Below are 21,014 nucleotides of genomic sequence, written 5' to 3'. Positions count from 1 at the left end.
CTGCCAAGGGCCTACAGAGTAAACCCCTGGGGGTTACCACGGGAGGAGGCAAAGGCCACAACGGGCTGGGCTCAGCCTACATCTCCTTGGGTGTCAGGGTGCTGCTGCAGCCAGGTGGGATGACTTTGCACCCACCCAAATTCCCCTGGTGCTCACAGCCACCAGCCAGAGCACCCCAGCCCAGCCCTCTACCAGCTGCACCACCTCCCACTGGGGAATACGCCCAGCCAGGCCCTCCTCAAAACCTCAGCACCAGCCTCATTGGCTACTGGGGCCACCCCATGACACTGGCATCACCAGAGCTGCCCAAGCAGAGCAGCCCTGGGGGGAAGTGTGCAGTCACAGCTCCCGTGGCGCCTTCCTCCTCCTGCTACACTTGCTCCTGTACACTTGCTGCTGGTACCATGCAGCCCCCTCGCCTCCTCCTCTTCCTCTTCCTTCTCTTCCTCCTCCCTGGAATGTGGGCAGATCCAGAGGGTAAGTGGGAGCCCTGGCTCACCCCCACCTGCTTCCACCTCTGCACTGCAGGACCCCACAGAGAAGGCAGGGGATGGGCACCGACAGGCCATTGTCCCCAACACCAAGGGGCCACGCCCCCACCCCACAGCACCAAAAGGTGCCCCATCCCTGCCCACCTGCTCAGGGTTCCCTGCCCCACACCATCCTGCCCAGTTCAGCACCACTGGCACTGGGGTTCAGGTGCCTGAGCAGCCAAGGGGCAAGGGGTCCCTCAGCCAGGCCTGGAGTGCTGGGGTGTCCCCAAAGACACCTTCCTCCTGCAGGGAGCCTGTTGGGCAGCAGGGGTTCTCAGTCCCTCATGGCATAACAGCCCTGCACTGGTCTCCAATGCCTTGAGCAGGTCCGGGGTTTCTCTTGTAATCGAAGGGTCCCTGGATCCTCTGCATTCTTCCCCATGAAACAACGCTTGAAGGTTCCTCCTGCAGCTACAACAAGCCTTCACCTGCACCCCCAGCCTGTGTTTCCCATTCCGGGGGCAGGCCCTCACCATGCCCTGGCCAGGGGGACACCTACTGCTCCAAAACAGGCTTCACTCTGCCCTGCTTACTACCAAAGCCTCATTCAGCACTGCAGCATTGAACTCAGTCTCCTGCCTCCTGTTAGGGTTTGGTCTCGAGCACTGCCCGGGAGCCCCTAAACTGGGATGAAATGCCTCACCCTCCCAGCCCCACCAGCCCCTGCACTGTGTGCCAGTCTCCAGTGGATCTGGGTCTGGCACGGGTTCTCCTTGCTGGGGGAAGCATCGCCCCAAACCAACACTGAGGTCCCCCTGCCATCCCTTCCACATGGCTAAGTCAGAAGGTCACATGGGGGGGGGGGGGGGGTGGATGGCTAAAAAAAGGAAATTAGAGGCAAATTGAGGCTCAGAGGAAGGAAATTGAAAACTGAGTGAAACCAGGGGATTTCCCCTGCCCTGCCTGTCTGCCCCATCTCACCCTGCCTGTCCACAGGGACACTGCAAACCACCCTTCCTCCTGAGGTCGCCCACGAGCACTGGAGCTGGCAGACCCCTGATCTCCTGCTGCATCCTCATGCACCCCAATGCCCCTTCCTCTCCCCCCTCTCCCCACAGGCTCTTGTAAACTCCACATTTTCCAAACCTTTGTCTTCCACGACACCAACTTTGTGGACATTTCATCCTGGGCCACCCTGGAGGACATCGTCTTTGCTACCCTGCAGAAATACACCTGGAACATCCTGCACCCATGGGTCTACCAGGCCCTGCCTGCAGCAGAGTGGGAGAACTTGCAAAACCTGTTCAGCATCTACATGCACAACTTTATCCTGTCCATGTCGAGTGATGCCAGGCTGTACCACACACCATGTGAGTACCAGGTGCTCAGCACCTCCTTGCCCAAGGCAGGGAACTGTGAGAAGGAGCTCAGCACCGCTACCACGAACAGCTTTCCCAAACCGGGTCTGGCAGGAGGGCAGGTAATGGGCTTCATCCTGCACCAGCAAGACTCCCAAACCACTCTGTCCTGTGTGAAGGTCACATGGGGCCATCCTGGTCCCCAGCACAAACCTTGGCCACGTTTAGCTCCACTTACACCCCCACACCAGCCCCCCCTATTGCTCTCCGGGCACCTCAAATCCCACTAGAGAAGTCATCTGAGAAAGTGGAGTAGCAGGTCAAAGGGGCATCTCCGCCCATGTCTGTGGGACAGGACACACAGAGCAAGTGCCTGGCCCCACATGCTGCTGCAGCGCTGGTTAACCAAGGGCAGGGCGCTGGGCAGAGTGCCATCATCCTCCTACTCACCTGCACCCCGTGTCCCGTCACTCCCCCAAAGCAGTGCTTCCCGCTTTGCCATGGCTCCCGACCCTGCTGTGGGCAGGGGCAGCTTGAGGTCAACAAGCTACAGGGCTCAGGACAGGTTTCTGACCCACAGAGTTTCCATCAGGCATAAAGCAGAGCAGTGACATGGAGGCATAGTACAGAACAGAGTATAGAGTATAGAGTACAGAGTACAGAGTATAGAATAGTTCCGTTGGAAGGAACCTACAACGATCATCTAGTCCAACTGCCTGAGCACTTCAGAGCTGACAAAAAGATAAAGCAAAATATTAAGGCCGTTGTCCAAATACCTCTTAAACATTGGCAGGCTTGGGGCATCAGCCACCTAAAAAGTTTCCTAATGTCAAGTCTGAACCTGCCCTGAAACAGCTTTGAACCATTACCACGGATCCTGTCACTGGATCCCAAGGAGAAGAGATCAGCACCTCCCTCTCCATGTCCCCTCCTCAGGAAACTGTAGAGAGCAATGAGGTCGCCCCTCAGCCTCCTTTTCTCCATACTAGACAAGCCCAGAGTCCTCAGCCACTCCTCAGAGGACATGCCTTCCACCCCCGTCACCAGCTTTGTTGCCCTCCTCTGGACATATTCTAGTACCTTTACATCCTTCTTAAATGGTGGAGCCCAGAACTGCACACAGTACTAAAGATGAGGCCTCACCAATGCTGAATACAGTGGGATATTCCCCTCTCTTGACCAGCTGCTTACGGCATGTTTGATGTACCCCAGGATGCAGTCTGCCCTCTTGGCTGCCAGGGCACACTGCTGGCTCCTATTGAGCCTGCTGCCGACCAGCACCCCACATCCTTTTCTCCTGGACTGCTCTCCAGCCACTCCCCTCCCAGTTTATATTTGTGTCCAGTGTTACTCCATCTCAGCTGCAGAATGTGGCATTTGTTCTTGTTAAATTTCATGCCATTGATGATTGCTCAATGCTCCAATCTATCTAGATCCCTCTGCAAGGCCTCTTGTCCTTCAGGAGAGTCAACAGCACCTCCCAGTTTTGTATCATCAGCAAACTTGCAAATGGTGCGTTCAACTCCTGCATCCAGATCATTGGTCAAAATATGGAACAGCACTGGCCCTAGGATTGAGCCCTGAGGAACACCGCTGATGACTGGTCACCAGCCAGATGTAGCCCCACTCACTACAACCCTTTAAGCCCTGCCGTTCAGCCAGTTCTTCACCCGGTGCACTGTGAACTTGCTCACCCCACAGCTGGACAACTTGTCCAGAAAGATGCTGTGAGGGACAATATCAAAAGCCTTACTAAAATCCAGAAAAACTACATCCACTGCCTTCCCTTCACCCACTAGGTGGGTGACCTTATTGTAGAAGGATATCAAATTAGTTACAGGACTTTTCCTGTAGATGGTAGTGTAGATGATAGTAGATGGTAGTGTCCTGCCATAACATCCGCTAGCTCCTTCAGCATTCTACGATGAATCCCATCAGGCCCCATGAACTTGTGAACATTCAGTAGATAGAGCTGGTCCCTTAAAATTTCAGTGTCCACAAGTGGAAAGTCACTGCTCCCGCAGTCGTCGTCCTCTGACTCAGAGGACCAGGCAGCCCAATATATTACTAAAGACTGAAGCAAAAAAGCATTGAATGCCTCCACTTTTTCTTCATCCCTATTAGTCAGGTGACCATCTTCAACAAGTATTGGTTCAATGTTTTCTTCAGACCTCCTTTTGCTATTAACGTACTTAAAAAAGCCTTTCTTGTTGTCTGACACAACACTGGCCAGTTTCAACTCTAATTGAGCTTTGGCCTTTCGTGTCTTCTCCCTGGGGAGAATGACTTGGCATGCAGAGGGAAGGGGGAAAGGGCTGTGCCCAAAGAAGCAGGTGCCAGGCTCCAATTTCGGGCTCCAGTTTGAGCTACACTCATGATGCGCATTGTCATTCCCAGACCCCTTTGTGTTCCAGTGTGCAACCGGCTGCGACTTGTATCCCAATGGCTCTTATACCAAATTCTACCATCTCGCCTACAACACCCATGACTTCCTCAGCTTCGACGTGGACAACAGCCGCTGGGAGAGGTGGCAGGAGAGTGAGCTGGCGGCACAAGTTGAGAGGCAGTTCAACGCCTTCACGGGCTTCTCTGTGACCCTGCAGCACCTTCTCAACGTCACCTGTGTTGAACACATGAAGAAATTCATCAAGTACGGGAGGGCAACTCTGGAGAGACAAGGTGAGACCACCCTGACCCAGGCATGGCCACCCCAAAGTCCCACACACACTGGGGCCAAGTGGTGCCCCACCAGGGCTCCCCCCCACCCCTCTGCTCTCCCCCCCCCAGAGCCGCCTGTGGCCAGAGTCTTCACCCGCACACCCACACCACACCAGCTCCTGCTGGTTTGCCGTGTCACCGGCTTCTACCCACGGTCCATCAGTGTGGCCTGGCTGCAGGATGGCCAGGAGGTGCCGCCGGGCCCAGCGCTCAACACCAGCACCATCCTGCCCAACGCTGACCTCACCTACCAGCTCCGCAGCGTCCTGGCCGTGGCCCCCCATGATGGTCACAGCTATGCCTGCCGCGTGCGCCACAGCAGCCTGGGCACCCGCAGCCTCCTCATCCCATGGGGTAGGTGCCACCCGGGGGACAGGGATGGGGCTTCTGAGCTGCCCTGCGCTGCGGGATGGAGCAAAGCTGCGAAAGCTCATGGGAGTCTCTGCTTGTGTTTCTCAGGGAACTCAGAGGTGGTGCTGATCGCAGGGCTCGGGGCTGGGCTGCTGGCAGCCGTGGCCACGGCTGCCATCACAGTGCTTTGGGTGTGGAGATGCAGGTGAGGTCCTTTCTGCCCCACAGAGCAGCAGTGGGAGAGGAGGGGAGGAAATGCCCCAGGGGACTGCTGCACTTAGCAGCGAAGCTCCTGCTCCAGCCCTGCCAGCTGCTGTCTGCATCCCCATGAAGTCTCTTCCATGGAGTATCCGTGAGTTGTTCCCCTCTCATTTCAGAAAGCACCAGCAGATGGAGGAATCAGAGTCCAGGAACTCCATCCTGAGCAAAGAAGCTTAGCCCAGAAGGGAGCCCACCGCCCCTGTTTCCTTCCACCACCCTCACAGGGACAAAAACTCTACTTTTTTTTGCTTTGACAAAATTCTGGGCATTGCCGAGTGCGAGATCAACTCAGCTCGGAGACACAGGGGGGAAACCTGGGGGGCTCCTGACTCACTTCAGTTTGTTAGGCAGACAAGGATGCAAGTGTGAGACCTCCTCACTCGTTACACATGGTCACCTCTCATGTTGTGGCCCTGCCCCATGCACCCACTGAGGCTCTTCAGGGCACCCCAATGCCCAGCAGCAATTTCTCCGAGTTCTGGTACAATAACACATTTATCAGTAGGTGGTAAGCTGTGCCCTTCTACTGTACCTTTCTAGTATTTTTTCCTAAAAGCTGCCTTTATTAACCATATTCCAGAAAAAGTTGTGCTGAGACTGAACTATTCCACATAGACTAATTGCACCTGGCCACAAACCATTTTACAAAGTGCTGAGTAACACTGAAACTCTGATGTAATCTGTGGGAGCTGCAGATGTGTATAAAATGAAATTAAAACATTCATGTTTTCACTAAGAACATGTGCCTTTCCTCAGGATTTGGATGGGCTCAGGGAGGTTTTGACCAGCTGCAAATGGAAGCTGGAGCACCACTGAATTATTGGTGCTAATTGCAGGAAACACCAAAGCAAAAAAAAAAAAAAAAAGTAAAAGTGTGTTTGTGCATATACAAACACGTTCTTACACATTTCATGGAAATAAGCAGCTGTGCACATGGGGGTAAAGTGCCCCCAAGCCTCCCAACTAAAGAGAAAAAGGAAGCCAATCTCCCATCGGAGACAGCGGAGTTCAGACAGGCATAGGAAGGAATTTATTTCGTGCTCTCAATCAACCACACGCTTCAATGTGCAGCTTCAAAAGGTTTGATTTCACAGGCCAACTTCCTGGCAAAGTTTCACAGGAAATGTCTCTGGCAGTGTGTGTGAGCCAGCTATCAGGTGAGTCAGAAGAAAACCCGACTGGCCTGTGGGTCATCCACCACATCTTCACTGCAGCTAGTTGTCCACTGGCCAAATGCTGTGAACCACAGTGCTGCAGGCAGGACTGAATTTCCCTGACAGCCAGAGTCACCTGCTGGCACTGCGGGGCTCAAGGATCTTGCTGCAGGAGGAGTGACGCTGAGTCTCTCCCAGCCCTTGCTGAGCTAGGACAGACAGATGAAACTTTCAGCTCCAGGCAGGGCTCACCTTCGGGCTGGGAGCCCACAGCCTCAGCACCAACAGGGCACACAGGGCAAGTCATCTCCCAAACAGAGTGAAACACCCTGCAGCACTCACGGGACATGGCAGGATGAAACTCACCCACCAAACCTGGAGAGCAGATGCAGACAGTGAGCAAGCCTGGTAAGAAAAGGTGGTCGTGTGCATGACCTCCCAAGAGACTCTACAATAACACACACACAACCAACCAGGCGTTTCAAGAGGTCTCTTCAGGTGTTTCGGCCCGGCCCAGTGGGTGCTGGTGCCCACACACCCAGTGTAACACCCAGAGGCACTGCAGCCCTGCACACCCCACCCCTAACTCACCCAGGCATGGCTCTGGGCTCGGGGGGCAGTTACAGCCCTCACCTGAGGGAGGACTGCAAGGACCAATGGTCACCTGAAGTGGAACTGCAAAGTCTTACAGTCACTGCGGGGCGGGACAGTGAGGACCAGTAGTCACCTGGGAGGACTGTAAGAACAGTGTCACCTGAGGGGACTGTGGGGACCAATGGTAACCTGCGGGGTGACTCTGAGGACCAACAGTCACTTAGGGGACTGTGAGGACCAATTATCTGTGTGAACAAAAAGCCCCCTGCCCCCTTTGGTCATTTGCTGACCAAAGGAAGTGACAATATCAAGGAGGAAGAAGTTGAGACCTCTTCTGCAGCAAGTGAAAAAGTGCAAAAAAACCCCCCAAAAAACCATGAGGACAAGTACATTCAATAGAGAAGAGGAAGAGCTAAAGCAGAACTGTTCCACTGCAACAATGGGAGACATCTGGAGAAAATTCAGGAGGGGCTGAAGAGATCATGAGCACTCACACAAGCCAGGTGCCTGCAACTGCCCTATCAGCTACTCAGCCACCAGTGACCTCACATGCACCTGCACAAGCCAGAGGCCTGCTAATGGCCTACCAGCTGCTCAGCAAGAAGTGACCTTAGGGGGACCGTGAGGACAAATGGTCACCTCATAGGACTCTGTTGACAAACGTCCCCCTGCCCCTTCCCTCACTGGCCACCCCATGGCTGCGCTTTGCCATCCCACCAGCCAAACACTCTCTGCTGACCCCGGCACAGGTGGCCCTGCTGGGATATGTGTGGACATTGTGGTGGCATGGCCGGACATCCCCTGGATGATGCCGAGGTGAGCTGCTGGGGAAGTGGGACTGTTGGTGCCATTTCTGGGCCTGCCAGGCCACCGCAGCATCCCTACTTCTCCATAGGACAGTTCCACGGAAGGGAAGGGGGGTCGGTGTCCTTGTCTCCCCATGTCTGACTCAGCGTCATGGGGTGCTGGAGCTCAGCCCACAGCAGCCCCATATGGCCTTCCCCATGTCCCCACCACAGCTGGGGACACCCAAGATGAAGACATGGAGCAGAGACACCTGGTCCCAGTTGTGCTTGGAGGGGTCACATGGTGCCCTGCCACATTGCAGAGGGGATGCCTTGGCCCTGGTTGTGTTTGGAGGTTACCGGGGCACGCCCCCTCAAACTTCTCCTTGGCTGTAGTTTCGGTTCTGCCTTCTCCCCAATGCAGGCACCTCCAGGAAAGGGGAAGAGAAACTGCGGGGTGAGGGGAGGTGCCAGGGGACAGCCGGGGAGGAGCAGTGGGTAGGGAACATTGTGGGGGTGAGGCTGGCTCCGGTCACCCCTGTGTCCCTCCAGAGCTGGGACACTGGTGACAATGGGGACAGAGCAGGGAGATGGCCCCCACAGTTCCTGTTCCCATGCCCAGGGGGCACTTGAGGAGGGGGACAGGGTTCCCCACCAAAGATGGTGGGAAGGAAAGGGGAGTGCCAGGCTGCAGCCCATCTCCAGGCCCCCTCCTGGGGGCATTTACAGGAGAGTTTGAGCTCCCCAGCACTGTTCCTGCAGCCATGGGCAGGGCAGGAACTGCTCATCGCCTCCTCCCTGGGGAGCCCCATCCTCAGGTTTTGGCAGGCAGTGCAGGAGGAGCCTGAGCTGGAGGTGCCGGGGGGGCCCAAAAGAGCCCTTCTCCCCATGCGGGGCTGAGAGGGCAGCAGCCGTCTTTCTCCAGTCAGGGCTGAAACCCAAAGCCATCGTCACCTCCATCGAAGCTGATGCATCTCACAAAACGAGGGTGGGGGCGAGGTACCATCAGCAGGGAGGGGGATTCTGGGGGACTCAGCTCGGGTCCCCAAGCACCCATTTTCCCCTAGTGCCATTTCCTGGGCCTCCCTTTCCCTGCCCTCTCCTAGTGGCTGGGCTCTCCCCAGCCTGTCGTGTCACTTCATGCTCAAGACCTTATTTCAGCTTTCCTCTCTCCCACATGTCCCCAGCTCAGGACCTCTGGGGCCCTCCCCGACATGTCTGCACCAGTCCCATTGGCGGAGAGCCACTGCCGTGACTGCTGGGCTGGGCTGAAACGTGGGACCCCATGAGTGCTTCCTCCTCCTGCAGTCACTGCTGCTGCTGCTTCAGCCTTGCCGCGTGCACCATGCAGCCCCCTCTCCTCCTCCTCTTCCTCTTTCTCCCCATCCTCCTCCCTGGGATGTGGGCAAACCCAGAGGGTAAGTGGGAGCCCTGGCTCACCCCAACCACTCTCACCCCCTGTCAGAGTACCCCACAGGTTCCTCAGGGGAGGCACGGCCAGGCCACACTCTCCTTCATGGGAGGGATGATCCCCAGCATCAAAGGGCCACCCCCTACCACACAGCACCAAAAGGTGCTCTGTTCCTGCCCACCCTCTCTGTTCCTGCCTCCAGCTCAGGGCTTTATGCCCCACCGGCTCCAGAACAGGGGCTCAGACACCGAAGCAGAAGTGGGGCCAGGGGTTCCCAGCCAGGCCTGGGGTGTTTGGGTTCCCCCAAAGGTGCTTTCCTCCTGCAGAGAGCCCATGGGTGCCATCTCAGCTCCACATGGTGCTGTGGGCCCCTTCCATCAGCCCTTTGTTTGTTGGGAAGCTGCACCTGTGAGACGGTGTTTTGGGTGCTGCTGTCGCACAGAGCGTTTCACCACAACCCTGTGAGGCCTCATGTTTCCGGGGGCGGGGGGGCAGGCAGAAGCAGACATTGGAACATGGGACTGATCTCTGGGCTGGGCTACTCTTCTGCCCCTGTCAGGGTTCGGTCTTCTTGAGCTCCCGATGCCCGGGAGCCCCCAAACCTGGACAAAATGCCCTTTTCCCTCTTCCATCCTCCACATCCTCTGTGCCATGTGCGGGTCTCTGGCAGATCCAGGTCATGGCATGGGTGCTTCTTCTGGAGGAAGCATCACCCCAAAACAAGCACTGAGGTGCCCCCCCCATCTGCTCCACACGGCCAGACAGTAACTGCTGGGCAGGAGGGAGGCGGGAGAGGAGGGGCCGAGGTGCCTGAAACCCTGTATGGGAGAGAAATACCTCGTTGAAAGCAAAATAGAGAAGGAAAAAGAGCAGCAGGGGCAGAGGAAGTTGAGATAGGAAAGCAGCTCTGAGTGGGTGAGGAGGTGGGAGTCCAGCAAAAGACATGGCTGGGGGGTTGCCCAGGCAGGGTCAAGTGCAGGCTGCTGGGGGTCCCCGTGGTGTGGGGTGAAAAGCATAAAATCATAGAATACTTTGGGTTGGAAGGGACCTTTAAAGGTCATCTAGTCCACCCCACCCTGCAATGAGCAGGAACATCTGCAACTAGATCAGGAACATCTGCAACTAGATCACGTTGCTCAGAGCCCCATCCAGACTGTTCTTGAATGTTTCCATGGACGGGGCATCTACCACCTCTCTGGGCAACCTGTTCCCGTGTTTCACCACCCTCATCATAAAAAAATTCTTATATCTAGTCTGAATCCCCTTGTTTCCCCTTCAGCCACCCTCCCCCATCTTCTCTTTTCTGCAGCCCTTTCCATCCCCATCCTCTTTCCCAGCAGAGCCGCAGGTTTTGCAGCTGCTCCAGACCAGCCTCTTTGCCAACATCAGCTCTGCCGAGGTGTCCGCGGTGGCTCTCCTGGGGGACATGCCGATCTTTGTGCTGGATCCTGCCAACTGGAGCATCCATTTCCACTGGCCCTGGGTCCACCAGGCCACAGCCGAGGGTGATGCAGAGAATATCAAGTCCCACTCCAAAGTCTTTCTGCGCAATATGGTCCGATACGTGCACGAAGTGGCCCAGCAGGCGCAACAGGACTGTGAGTATGGGGACAACCCCAGCCAGAGCTCTAGCCCCTTTCCCCAGGTTCTGGCTGTGCCCTCCTCCCCACCAGGGTGGCATTTGTGGGGTCTCATAGGGTGCAACAGCTCCTGAAAGGGTTATGGGAAATGGGAAATGCCCTCCTGCCAGGACACATGGCTAGCAGGGGCAGGGAGGGCACAGCACCAAAAAGACTCCTCAGGGCTCCTGCCTTCTGGCACGGGGGAACCCCTCTGCACATTGGGGAGCTGCCACCAAATTTACCAGGGCTGCAGGACCCTCACAGCACAGATCGGGGAAAGAGAAAGTTGGGGACAAATATTTTGGGGGACAACGCTCTGTTTGAGCAAGCACCCTGCGCTAACTGGCCTTCAAAGGCGACTGAGGGCTTAGAGGGTGTCCCAGGGTTTCCTGAAGCATGGTCCCATGCCCTGCTGCCCATTGCACCCCACTGGCCATTGCATCCCTGCGCATGACTCCAGTCACATCCTGCCTTGTGCCACCCATGTTCCACACACTCATGGGTCCTCTCCACTGGCTCTGCCATTGGCAGACCCATTTGTGATCCAGATCCGGTCAGGCTGTGTGCTGCACCCCAACAGGACAAGCTGGGGCTTCATGGATGTCGGGGCGGATGGCACAGACCTCACAGCTTTCGAGGTGGAGAGGCAGCGCTGGGAGCCCCGGCAGCCATCCCTGCTAGCAAAGCTGGTCAGCAAGTCCCTCACCAGCCAGAAGGCCATCACAGGGCTCCTGGAGCACCTCCTCTCCATCTCCTGCCAGAGCTACATCCTCACCCTGTGCAGATATGGGAGGGCAGCTCTGGAGAGACAAGGTGAGACCATCGTGACCCGGGCATGGCCACCCCAAAGTCCCACACACACTGGGGCCAAGTGGTGCCCCACCAGGGCTCCCCCATCCCTCTGCTCTCCCCCCCCAGAGCTGCCTGTGGCCAGAGTCTTCACCCGCACACCCACACCACACCAGCTCCTGCTGGTTTGCCGTGTCACCGGCTTCTACCCACGGTCCATCAGTGTGGCCTGGCTGCGGGATGGCCAGGAGGTGCCGCCGGGCCCAGCGCTCAACACCAGCACCATCCTGCCCAACGCTGACCTCACCTACCAGCTCCGCAGCGTCCTGGCCGTGGCCCCCCATGATGGTCACAGCTATGCCTGCCGCGTGCGCCACAGCAGCCTGGGCACCCGCAGCCTCCTCATCCCATGGAGTAGGTGCCACCCGGGGGGATGGGATGCAGGGTGCAGATAGCAGCCACTGGCTCTGCGAGGGGCAGCTCCTGCCTGGCGCTGCCACACTCACATTGCCACCCTCTTTTGTCCCTGTCCCAGAAAACCACAACGCTGCTCCAACCATCGGCATTGCCATCACAGTGCTGCTCCTTGCGGCCACAGCCTCTGCCGGGGGTGTTTGGTGGTGGAAGCACAGGCAAGGTCTCCCTCCTGCCGTCTGCTCTCAGGCTTATGGGCAGATGGGTCAGGCCAGGGCTTGCAGCAGCAACAGCAGCAGCAGCAGCAGCAGCTCTGCAGGGATGAATTCCCCACGCCCGAGAGTGGCTCACAGTGCCCCCCCTTTGCAGGATAGTTGATGAGGCCACATGGGAGACCCGGGAATTCATCATTTGAGACCTGTCTGCCCGCCCAGAAATGAGCTCCCTCACCACCAGCTCTCCCTGCTCATCTCCTCTCCCACCCCTGATCCATCAGCACTGACAGGGGTTTGCTATGGAAAACCACCACATTAAACAGCTACAAACTTCCTTAGCTGCACGTGGCTCCTGTGGCTCTCTCCCTCCTTGCCCCTCATGAGGTCCCCCCCAGGAAACACCCCCAGCATGCTGCAGAGACCCCACATTGCAGCCAGGAAGGCTCTCCCTTTTCCTGGACACTGGCTGATCTCCCCTGGCATGTCAGGAGAAGCAATTCCTCCACCAGCCTCTCCTGCATCTCAGCACCTCCATGGCCAGTGTCTGTCCCTGGCAGAAGGGCATTGACAACCTGGAGCCAGACTAGCATGAGGCTGCTGAGTGGGATGGGGGATGGATCAGGCCACCAATCAGGGAGAGATGGAGGAATCTGAGCTGTTTTGCTGGGGAGACAAGGGGAAGGGAGGACCCAAGTGACATCTCCAACCAATCCCCTGATGTGGGGAAGCATTTCGAGCAGGTGCGAAGCTGCTCTGGCTCCAGTGCTGATCTCACCCTTTATCCAGGATGGTTTTGGGTTGGGATCTCCTACACTCCTGGCTCCTACCCCCATGCCTGACTCCTGCTCCTGCAAAAGCTGGAGAGATGGGGGACAGTCACCCTCCCAATATGCCTGACAGCCATGAAGGAGCCACACTGAGGCTCTGGGGGTCTGTGTCTTTGAGCAACATGCCCCCAAGAAGATTGGTATGGTGGTTTGACCTTGGCTGGCAGCCAGGTGCCCATCAAGCTGCTCTATCACTCCCCCTCCTCAATGGATAAGGGGGAGAAAATATGACAAAAGGCTCGTGGGTTGAGATAAGGACAGGGAGATTGCTCAGCAATTACTATCACAGGCAAAACAGACTCAGGTTGGGGAAATTAATTTAATTTATTGCCAATCAAAATCAGAGCAGGATGAGAAATAAGAACAAATCTAAAAACACCTTTCCCCTACCCCTCCCTTCTTCCCAGGCTCAACTTCACTCTTGACTTCTCTCCCTCCTCCTCCCAAGCAGCCCAGCAGGACGGAGAATGGGGACTGCCATCAGTTTATTATGTGTTGTCTCTGTCACCCTGCTCCAGCACGGGTCCTTCCCACAGGGTGCAGTTCTTCACGAACTGCTCCAGTGTGCGTACTTTCCATGGGGTGCAGTTCTGCAGGAATGCACTGCTCCAGCACGGGTCCCCTGCAGGGTCACAAGTCCTGCCAGAAGACCTGCTCCAGCATGGGCTCCTCTCCATGGGGTCACAGGTCCTGCAGGAGCCTGCTCCAGCATGGGCTCTCCACAGGGTCACAGCCTCCTTCAGGCACATCCACCTGCTCTTATGTGGATCCTCCATGGGCTGCAGGTGGATATCTGCTCCACCATGGTCCTTCACCACAGGCTGCACAGGCACCATCTCTGCTGTAGTGCCTGGAGCATCTCCTCCTCCTCTTTCACTGAATTTGGCATCTCCATAGTTGTTTCTCTCACATATTCTCACTTCTCTCTCCCTGCTGCTGTTGCAGAGCAGTTTTTACCCCTTCTTAAATATGTTATCACAGAGGTACTACCAACATCACTAACAGGCTGAGCCTTGGCCAGCGGTGAGTCTGTCTTGGAGTTGGCTGGAACTGGCTCTGTTGGACATCGGGGCAGCTTCTGGCATCTTCTCACGGAAGCCACTCCTGCAGCCCTCTGGCTACCAAAACCTTGTCATGTAAACCCAATACTCTGCCAAGGGCCTACAGAGTAAACCCCTGGGGGTTACCACGGGAGGAGGCAAAGGCCACAACGGGCTGGGCTCAGCCTACATCTCCTTGGGTGTCAGGGTGCTGCTGCAGCCAGGTGGGATGACTTTGCACCCACCCAAATTCCCCTGGTGCTCACAGCCACCAGCCAGAGCACCCCAGCCCAGCCCTCTACCAGCTGCACCACCTCCCACTGGGGAATACGCCCAGCCAGGCCCTCCTCAAAACCTCAGCACCAGCCTCATTGGCTACTGGGGCCACCCCATGACACTGGCATCACCAGAGCTGCCCAAGCAGAGCAGCCCTGGGGGAAGTGTGCAGTCACAGCTCCCGTGGCGCCTTCCTCCTCCTGCTACACTTGCTCCTGTACACTTGCTGCTGGTACCATGCAGCCCCCTCGCCTCCTCCTCTTCCTCTTCCTTCTCTTCCTCCTCCCTGGAATGTGGGCAGATCCAGAGGGTAAGTGGGAGCCCTGGCTCACCCCCACCTGCTTCCACCTCTGCACTGCAGGACCCCACAGAGAAGGCAGGGGATGGGCACCGACAGGCCATTGTCCCCAACACCAAGGGGCCACGCCCCCACCCCACAGCACCAAAAGGTGCCCCATCCCTGCCCACCTGCTCAGGGTTCCCTGCCCCACACCATCCTGCCCAGTTCAGCACCACTGGCACTGGGGTTCAGGTGCCTGAGCAGCCAAGGGGCAAGGGGTCCCTCAGCCAGGCCTGGAGTGCTGGGGTGTCCCCAAAGACACCTTCCTCCTGCAGGGAGCCTGTTGGGCAGCAGGGGTTCTCAGTCCCTCATGGCATAACAGCCCTGCACTGGTCTCCAATGCCTTGAGCAGGTCCGGGGTTTCTCTTGTAATCGAAGGGTCCCTGGATCCTCTGCATTCTTCCCCATGAAACAACGCTTGAAGGTTCCTCCTGCAGCTACAACAAGCCTTCACCTGCACCCCCAGCCTGTGTTTCCCATTCCGGGGGCAGGCCCTCACCATGCCCTGGCCAGGGGGACACCTACTGCTCCAAAACAGGCTTCACTCTGCCCTGCTTACTACCAAAGCCTCATTCAGCACTGCAGCATTGAACTCAGTCTCCTGCCTCCTGTTAGGGTTTGGTCTCGAGCACTGCCCGGGAGCCCCTAAACTGGGATGAAATGCCTCACCCTCCCAGCCCCACCAGCCCCTGCACTGTGTGCCAGTCTCCAGTGGATCTGGGTCTGGCACGGGTTCTCCTTGCTGGGGGAAGCATCGCCCCAAACCAACACTGAGGTCCCCCTGCCATCCCTTCCACATGGCTAAGTCAGAAGGTCACATGGGGGGGGGGGGGTGGATGGCTAAAAAAAGGAAATTAGAGGCAAATTGAGGCTCAGAGGAAGGAAATTGAAAACTGAGTGAAACCAGGGGATTTCCCCTGCCCTGCCTGTCTGCCCCATCTCACCCTGCCTGTCCACAGGGACACTGCAAACCACCCTTCCTCCTGAGGTCGCCCACGAGCACTGGAGCTGGCAGACCCCTGATCTCCTGCTGCATCCTCATGCACCCCAATGCCCCTTCCTCTCCCCCTCTCCCCACAGGCTCTTGTAAACTCCACATTTTCCAAACCTTTGTCTTCCACGACACCAACTTTGTGGACATTTCATCCTGGGCCACCCTGGAGGACATCGTCTTTGCTACCCTGCAGAAATACACCTGGAACATCCTGCACCCATGGGTCTACCAGGCCCTGCCTGCAGCAGAGTGGGAGAACTTGCAAAACCTGTTCAGCATCTACATGCACAACTTTATCCTGTCCATGTCGAGTGATGCCAGGCTGTACCACACACCATGTGAGTACCAGGTGCTCAGCACCTCCTTGCCCAAGGCAGGGAACTGTGAGAAGGAGCTCAGCACCGCTACCACGAACAGCTTTCCCAAACCGGGTCTGGCAGGAGGGCAGGTAATGGGCTTCATCCTGCACCAGCAAGACTCCCAAACCACTCTGTCCTGTGTGAAGGTCACATGGGGCCATCCTGGTCCCCAGCACAAACCTTGGCCACGTTTAGCTCCACTTACACCCCCACACCAGCCCCCCCTATTGCTCTCCGGGCACCTCAAATCCCACTAGAGAAGTCATCTGAGAAAGTGGAGTAGCAGGTCAAAGGGGCATCTCCGCCCATGTCTGTGGGACAGGACACACAGAGCAAGTGCCTGGCCCCACATGCTGCTGCAGCGCTGGTTAACCAAGGGCAGGGCGCTGGGCAGAGTGCCATCATCCTCCTACTCACCTGCACCCCGTGTCCCGTCACTCCCCCAAAGCAGTGCTTCCCGCTTTGCCATGGCTCCCGACCCTGCTGTGGGCAGGGGCAGCTTGAGGTCAACAAGCTACAGGGCTCAGGACAGGTTTCTGACCCACAGAGTTTCCATCAGGCATAAAGCAGAGCAGTGACATGGAGGCATAGTACAGAACAGAGTATAGAGTATAGAGTACAGAGTACAGAGTATAGAATAGTTCCGTTGGAAGGAACCTACAACGATCATCTAGTCCAACTGCCTGAGCACTTCAGAGCTGACAAAAAGATAAAGCAAAATATTAAGGCCGTTGTCCAAATACCTCTTAAACATTGGCAGGCTTGGGGCATCAGCCACCTAAAAAGTTTCCTAATGTCAAGTCTGAACCTGCCCTGAAACAGCTTTGAACCATTACCACGGATCCTGTCACTGGATCCCAAGGAGAAGAGATCAGCACCTCCCTCTCCATGTCCCCTCCTCAGGAAACTGTAGAGAGCAATGAGGTCGCCCCTCAGCCTCCTTTTCTCCATACTAGACAAGCCCAGAGTCCTCAGCCACTCCTCAGAGGACATGCCTTCCACCCCCGTCACCAGCTTTGTTGCCCTCCTCTGGACATATTCTAGTACCTTTACATCCTTCTTAAATGGTGGAGCCCAGAACTGCACACAGTACTAAAGATGAGGCCTCACCAATGCTGAATACAGTGGGATATTCCCCTCTCTTGACCAGCTGCTTACGGCATGTTTGATGTACCCCAGGATGCAGTCTGCCCTCTTGGCTGCCAGGGCACACTGCTGGCTCCTATTGAGCCTGCTGCCGACCAGCACCCCACATCCTTTTCTCCTGGACTGCTCTCCAGCCACTCCCCTCCCAGTTTATATTTGTGTCCAGTGTTACTCCATCTCAGCTGCAGAATGTGGCATTTGTTCTTGTTAAATTTCATGCCATTGATGATTGCTCAATGCTCCAATCTATCTAGATCCCTCTGCAAGGCCTCTTGTCCTTCAGGAGAGTCAACAGCACCTCCCAGTTTTGTATCATCAGCAAACTTGCAAATGGTGCGTTCAACTCCTGCATCCAGATCATTGGTCAAAATATGGAACAGCACTGGCCCTAGGATTGAGCCCTGAGGAACACCGCTGATGACTGGTCACCAGCCAGATGTAGCCCCACTCACTACAACCCTTTAAGCCCTGCCGTTCAGCCAGTTCTTCACCCGGTGCACTGTGAACTTGCTCACCCCACAGCTGGACAACTTGTCCAGAAAGATGCTGTGAGGGACAATATCAAAAGCCTTACTAAAATCCAGAAAAACTACATCCACTGCCTTCCCTTCACCCACTAGGTGGGTGACCTTATTGTAGAAGGATATCAAATTAGTTACAGGACTTTTCCTGTAGATGGTAGTGTAGATGATAGTAGATGGTAGTGTCCTGCCATAACATCCGCTAGCTCCTTCAGCATTCTACGATGAATCCCATCAGGCCCCATGAACTTGTGAACATTCAGTAGATAGAGCTGGTCCCTTAAAATTTCAGTGTCCACAAGTGGAAAGTCACTGCTCCCGCAGTCGTCGTCCTCTGACTCAGAGGACCAGGCAGCCCAATATATTACTAAAGACTGAAGCAAAAAAGCATTGAATGCCTCCACTTTTTCTTCATCCCTATTAGTCAGGTGACCATCTTCAACAAGTATTGGTTCAATGTTTTCTTCAGACCTCCTTTTGCTATTAACGTACTTAAAAAAGCCTTTCTTGTTGTCTGACACAACACTGGCCAGTTTCAACTCTAATTGAGCTTTGGCCTTTCGTGTCTTCTCCCTGGGGAGAATGACTTGGCATGCAGAGGGAAGGGGGAAAGGGCTGTGCCCAAAGAAGCAGGTGCCAGGCTCCAATTTCGGGCTCCAGTTTGAGCTACACTCATGATGCGCATTGTCATTCCCAGACCCCTTTGTGTTCCAGTGTGCAACCGGCTGCGACTTGTATCCCAATGGCTCTTATACCAAATTCTACCATCTCGCCTACAACACCCATGACTTCCTCAGCTTCGACGTGGACAACAGCCGCTGGGAGAGGTGGCAGGAGAGTGAGCTGGCGGCACAAGTTGAGAGGCAGTTCAACGCCTTCACGGGCTTCTCTGTGACCCTGCAGCACCTTCTCAACGTCACCTGTGTTGAACACATGAAGAAATTCATCAAGTACGGGAGGGCAACTCTGGAGAGACAAGGTGAGACCACCCTGACCCAGGCATGGCCACCCCAAAGTCCCACACACACTGGGGCCAAGTGGTGCCCCACCAGGGCTCCCCCCCACCCCTCTGCTCTCCCCCCAGAGCCGCCTGTGGCCAGAGTCTTCACCCGCACACCCACACCACACCAGCTCCTGCTGGTTTGCCGTGTCACCGGCTTCTACCCACGGTCCATCAGTGTGGCCTGGCTGCAGGATGGCCAGGAGGTGCCGCCGGGCCCAGCGCTCAACACCAGCACCATCCTGCCCAACGCTGACCTCACCTACCAGCTCCGCAGCGTCCTGGCCGTGGCCCCCCATGATGGTCACAGCTATGCCTGCCGCGTGCGCCACAGCAGCCTGGGCACCCGCAGCCTCCTCATCCCATGGGGTAGGTGCCACCCGGGGGACAGGGATGGGGCTTCTGAGCTGCCCTGCGCTGCGGGATGGAGCAAAGCTGCGAAAGCTCATGGGAGTCTCTGCTTGTGTTTCTCAGGGAACTCAGAGGTGGTGCTGATCGCAGGGCTCGGGGCTGGGCTGCTGGCAGCCGTGGCCACGGCTGCCATCACAGTGCTTTGGGTGTGGAGATGCAGGTGAGGTCCTTTCTGCCCCACAGAGCAGCAGTGGGAGAGGAGGGGAGGAAATGCCCCAGGGGACTGCTGCACTTAGCAGCGAAGCTCCTGCTCCAGCCCTGCCAGCTGCTGTCTGCATCCCCATGAAGTCTCTTCCATGGAGTATCCGTGAGTTGTTCCCCTCTCATTTCAGAAAGCACCAGCAGATGGAGGAATCAGAGTCCAGGAACTCCATCCTGAGCAAAGAAGCTTAGCCCAGAAGGGAGCCCACCGCCCCTGTTTCCTTCCACCACCCTCACAGGGACAAAAACTCTACTTTTTTTTGCTTTGACAAAATTCTGGGCATTGCCGAGTGCGAGATCAACTCAGCTCGGAGACACAGGGGGGAAACCTGGGGGGCTCCTGACTCACTTCAGTTTGTTAGGCAGACAAGGATGCAAGTGTGAGACCTCCTCACTCGTTACACATGGTCACCTCTCATGTTGTGGCCCTGCCCCATGCACCCACTGAGGCTCTTCAGGGCACCCCAATGCCCAGCAGCAATTTCTCCGAGTTCTGGTACAATAACACATTTATCAGTAGGTGGTAAGCTGTGCCCTTCTACTGTACCTTTCTAGTATTTTTTCCTAAAAGCTGCCTTTATTAACCATATTCCAGAAAAAGTTGTGCTGAGACTGAACTATTCCACATAGACTAATTGCACCTGGCCACAAACCATTTTACAAAGTGCTGAGTAACACTGAAACTCTGATGTAATCTGTGGGAGCTGCAGATGTGTATAAAATGAAATTAAAACATTCATGTTTTCACTAAGAACATGTGCCTTTCCTCAGGATTTGGATGGGCTCAGGGAGGTTTTGACCAGCTGCAAATGGAAGCTGGAGCACCACTGAATTATTGGTGCTAATTGCAGGAAACACCAAAGCAAAAAAAAAAAAAAAAAGTAAAAGTGTGTTTGTGCATATACAAACACGTTCTTACACATTTCATGGAAATAAGCAGCTGTGCACATGGGGGTAAAGTGCCCCCAAGCCTCCCAACTAAAGAGAAAAAGGAAGCCAATCTCCCATCGGAGACAGCGGAGTTCAGACAGGCATAGGAAGGAATTTATTTCGTGCTCTCAATCAACCACACGCTTCAATGTGCAGCTTCAAAAGGTTTGATTTCACAGGCCAACTTCCTGGCAAAGTTTCACAGGAAATGTCTCTGGCAGTGTGTGTGAGCCAGCTATCAGGTGAGTCAGAAGAAAACCCGACTGGCCTGTGGGTCATCCACCACATCTTCACTGCAGCTAGTTGTCCACTGGCCAAATGCTGTGAACCACAGTGCTGCAGGCAGGACTGAATTTCCCTGACAGCCAGAGTCACCTGCTGGCACTGCGGGGCTCAAGGATCTTGCTGCAGGAGGAGTGACGCTGAGTCTCTCCCAGCCCTTGCTGAGCTAGGACAGACAGATGAAACTTTCAGCTCCAGGCAGGGCTCACCTTCGGGCTGGGAGCCCACAGCCTCAGCACCAACAGGGCACACAGGGCAAGTCATCTCCCAAACAGAGTGAAACACCCTGCAGCACTCACGGGACATGGCAGGATGAAACTCACCCACCAAACCTGGAGAGCAGATGCAGACAGTGAGCAAGCCTGGTAAGAAAAGGTGGTCGTGTGCATGACCTCCCAAGAGACTCTACAATAACACACACACAACCAACCAGGCGTTTCAAGAGGTCTCTTCAGGTGTTTCGGCCCGGCCCAGTGGGTGCTGGTGCCCACACACCCAGTGTAACACCCAGAGGCACTGCAGCCCTGCACACCCCACCCCTA

At 55.9% G+C, this 21,014-nt stretch overlaps 3 protein-coding genes across 6 annotated transcripts; all 3 read left to right on the top strand.

Annotated features, from left to right (window-relative positions):
* Window positions 1–298: 298 nt before the first annotated feature.
* LOC148050207 (antigen-presenting glycoprotein CD1d-like) lies at window positions 299–5,900 on the top strand. 2 transcript variants are annotated; one of them, XM_087744152.1, is made up of 6 exons: window positions 300–477; window positions 1,592–1,843; window positions 4,229–4,510; window positions 4,619–4,903; window positions 5,009–5,105; window positions 5,278–5,900. In XM_087744152.1, exons 1-6 carry the CDS (start codon window positions 405–407, stop codon window positions 5,336–5,338), a joined length of 1,050 nt encoding a protein of 349 aa, XP_087600278.1. In that variant the 5' UTR covers window positions 300–404; the 3' UTR covers window positions 5,339–5,900. The 2 variants fall into 2 exon arrangements, with proteins under 2 accessions (XP_087600279.1, XP_087600278.1); XM_087744153.1 differs by lacking the exons at window positions 5,009–5,105; window positions 5,278–5,900 and adding an exon at window positions 5,129–5,271 and having other exon boundaries at window positions 299–477.
* Window positions 5,901–9,020: 3,120 nt separating this feature from the next.
* On the top strand, window positions 9,021–12,479 carry LOC148050206 (T-cell surface glycoprotein CD1b-3-like). 2 transcript variants are annotated; one of them, XM_087744423.1, is made up of 6 exons: window positions 9,021–9,112; window positions 10,443–10,703; window positions 11,259–11,540; window positions 11,646–11,930; window positions 12,052–12,148; window positions 12,300–12,479. In XM_087744423.1, exons 1-6 carry the CDS (start codon window positions 9,040–9,042, stop codon window positions 12,343–12,345), a joined length of 1,044 nt encoding a protein of 347 aa, XP_087600549.1. In that variant the 5' UTR covers window positions 9,021–9,039; the 3' UTR covers window positions 12,346–12,479. The 2 variants fall into 2 exon arrangements, with proteins under 2 accessions (XP_087600549.1, XP_087600550.1); XM_087744424.1 differs by lacking the exon at window positions 12,052–12,148.
* A 1,974-nt stretch (window positions 12,480–14,453) lies between these two features.
* Window positions 14,454–20,014, top strand: LOC148050205 (antigen-presenting glycoprotein CD1d-like). Of its 2 annotated transcripts, XM_087744154.1 has the most exons (6): window positions 14,454–14,598; window positions 15,709–15,960; window positions 18,346–18,627; window positions 18,733–19,017; window positions 19,123–19,219; window positions 19,392–20,014. In XM_087744154.1, exons 1-6 carry the CDS (start codon window positions 14,526–14,528, stop codon window positions 19,450–19,452), a joined length of 1,050 nt encoding a protein of 349 aa, XP_087600280.1. In that variant the 5' UTR covers window positions 14,454–14,525; the 3' UTR covers window positions 19,453–20,014. The 2 variants fall into 2 exon arrangements, with proteins under 2 accessions (XP_087600280.1, XP_087600281.1); XM_087744155.1 differs by lacking the exons at window positions 19,123–19,219; window positions 19,392–20,014 and adding an exon at window positions 19,243–19,385.
* The last annotated feature ends 1,000 nt before the right edge of the window (window positions 20,015–21,014 follow it).

This window comes from Nipponia nippon, unplaced genomic scaffold (assembly GCF_047370975.1).
Source record: "Nipponia nippon isolate SJK-2023a ecotype South Korea unplaced genomic scaffold, ASM4737097v1 scaffold_9, whole genome shotgun sequence".
NCBI lineage: Eukaryota > Metazoa > Chordata > Aves > Pelecaniformes > Threskiornithidae > Nipponia > Nipponia nippon.
The sequence above is the reverse complement of the archived record's forward strand: the minus strand, read 5'-3'. Positions and strand labels throughout refer to the sequence as shown.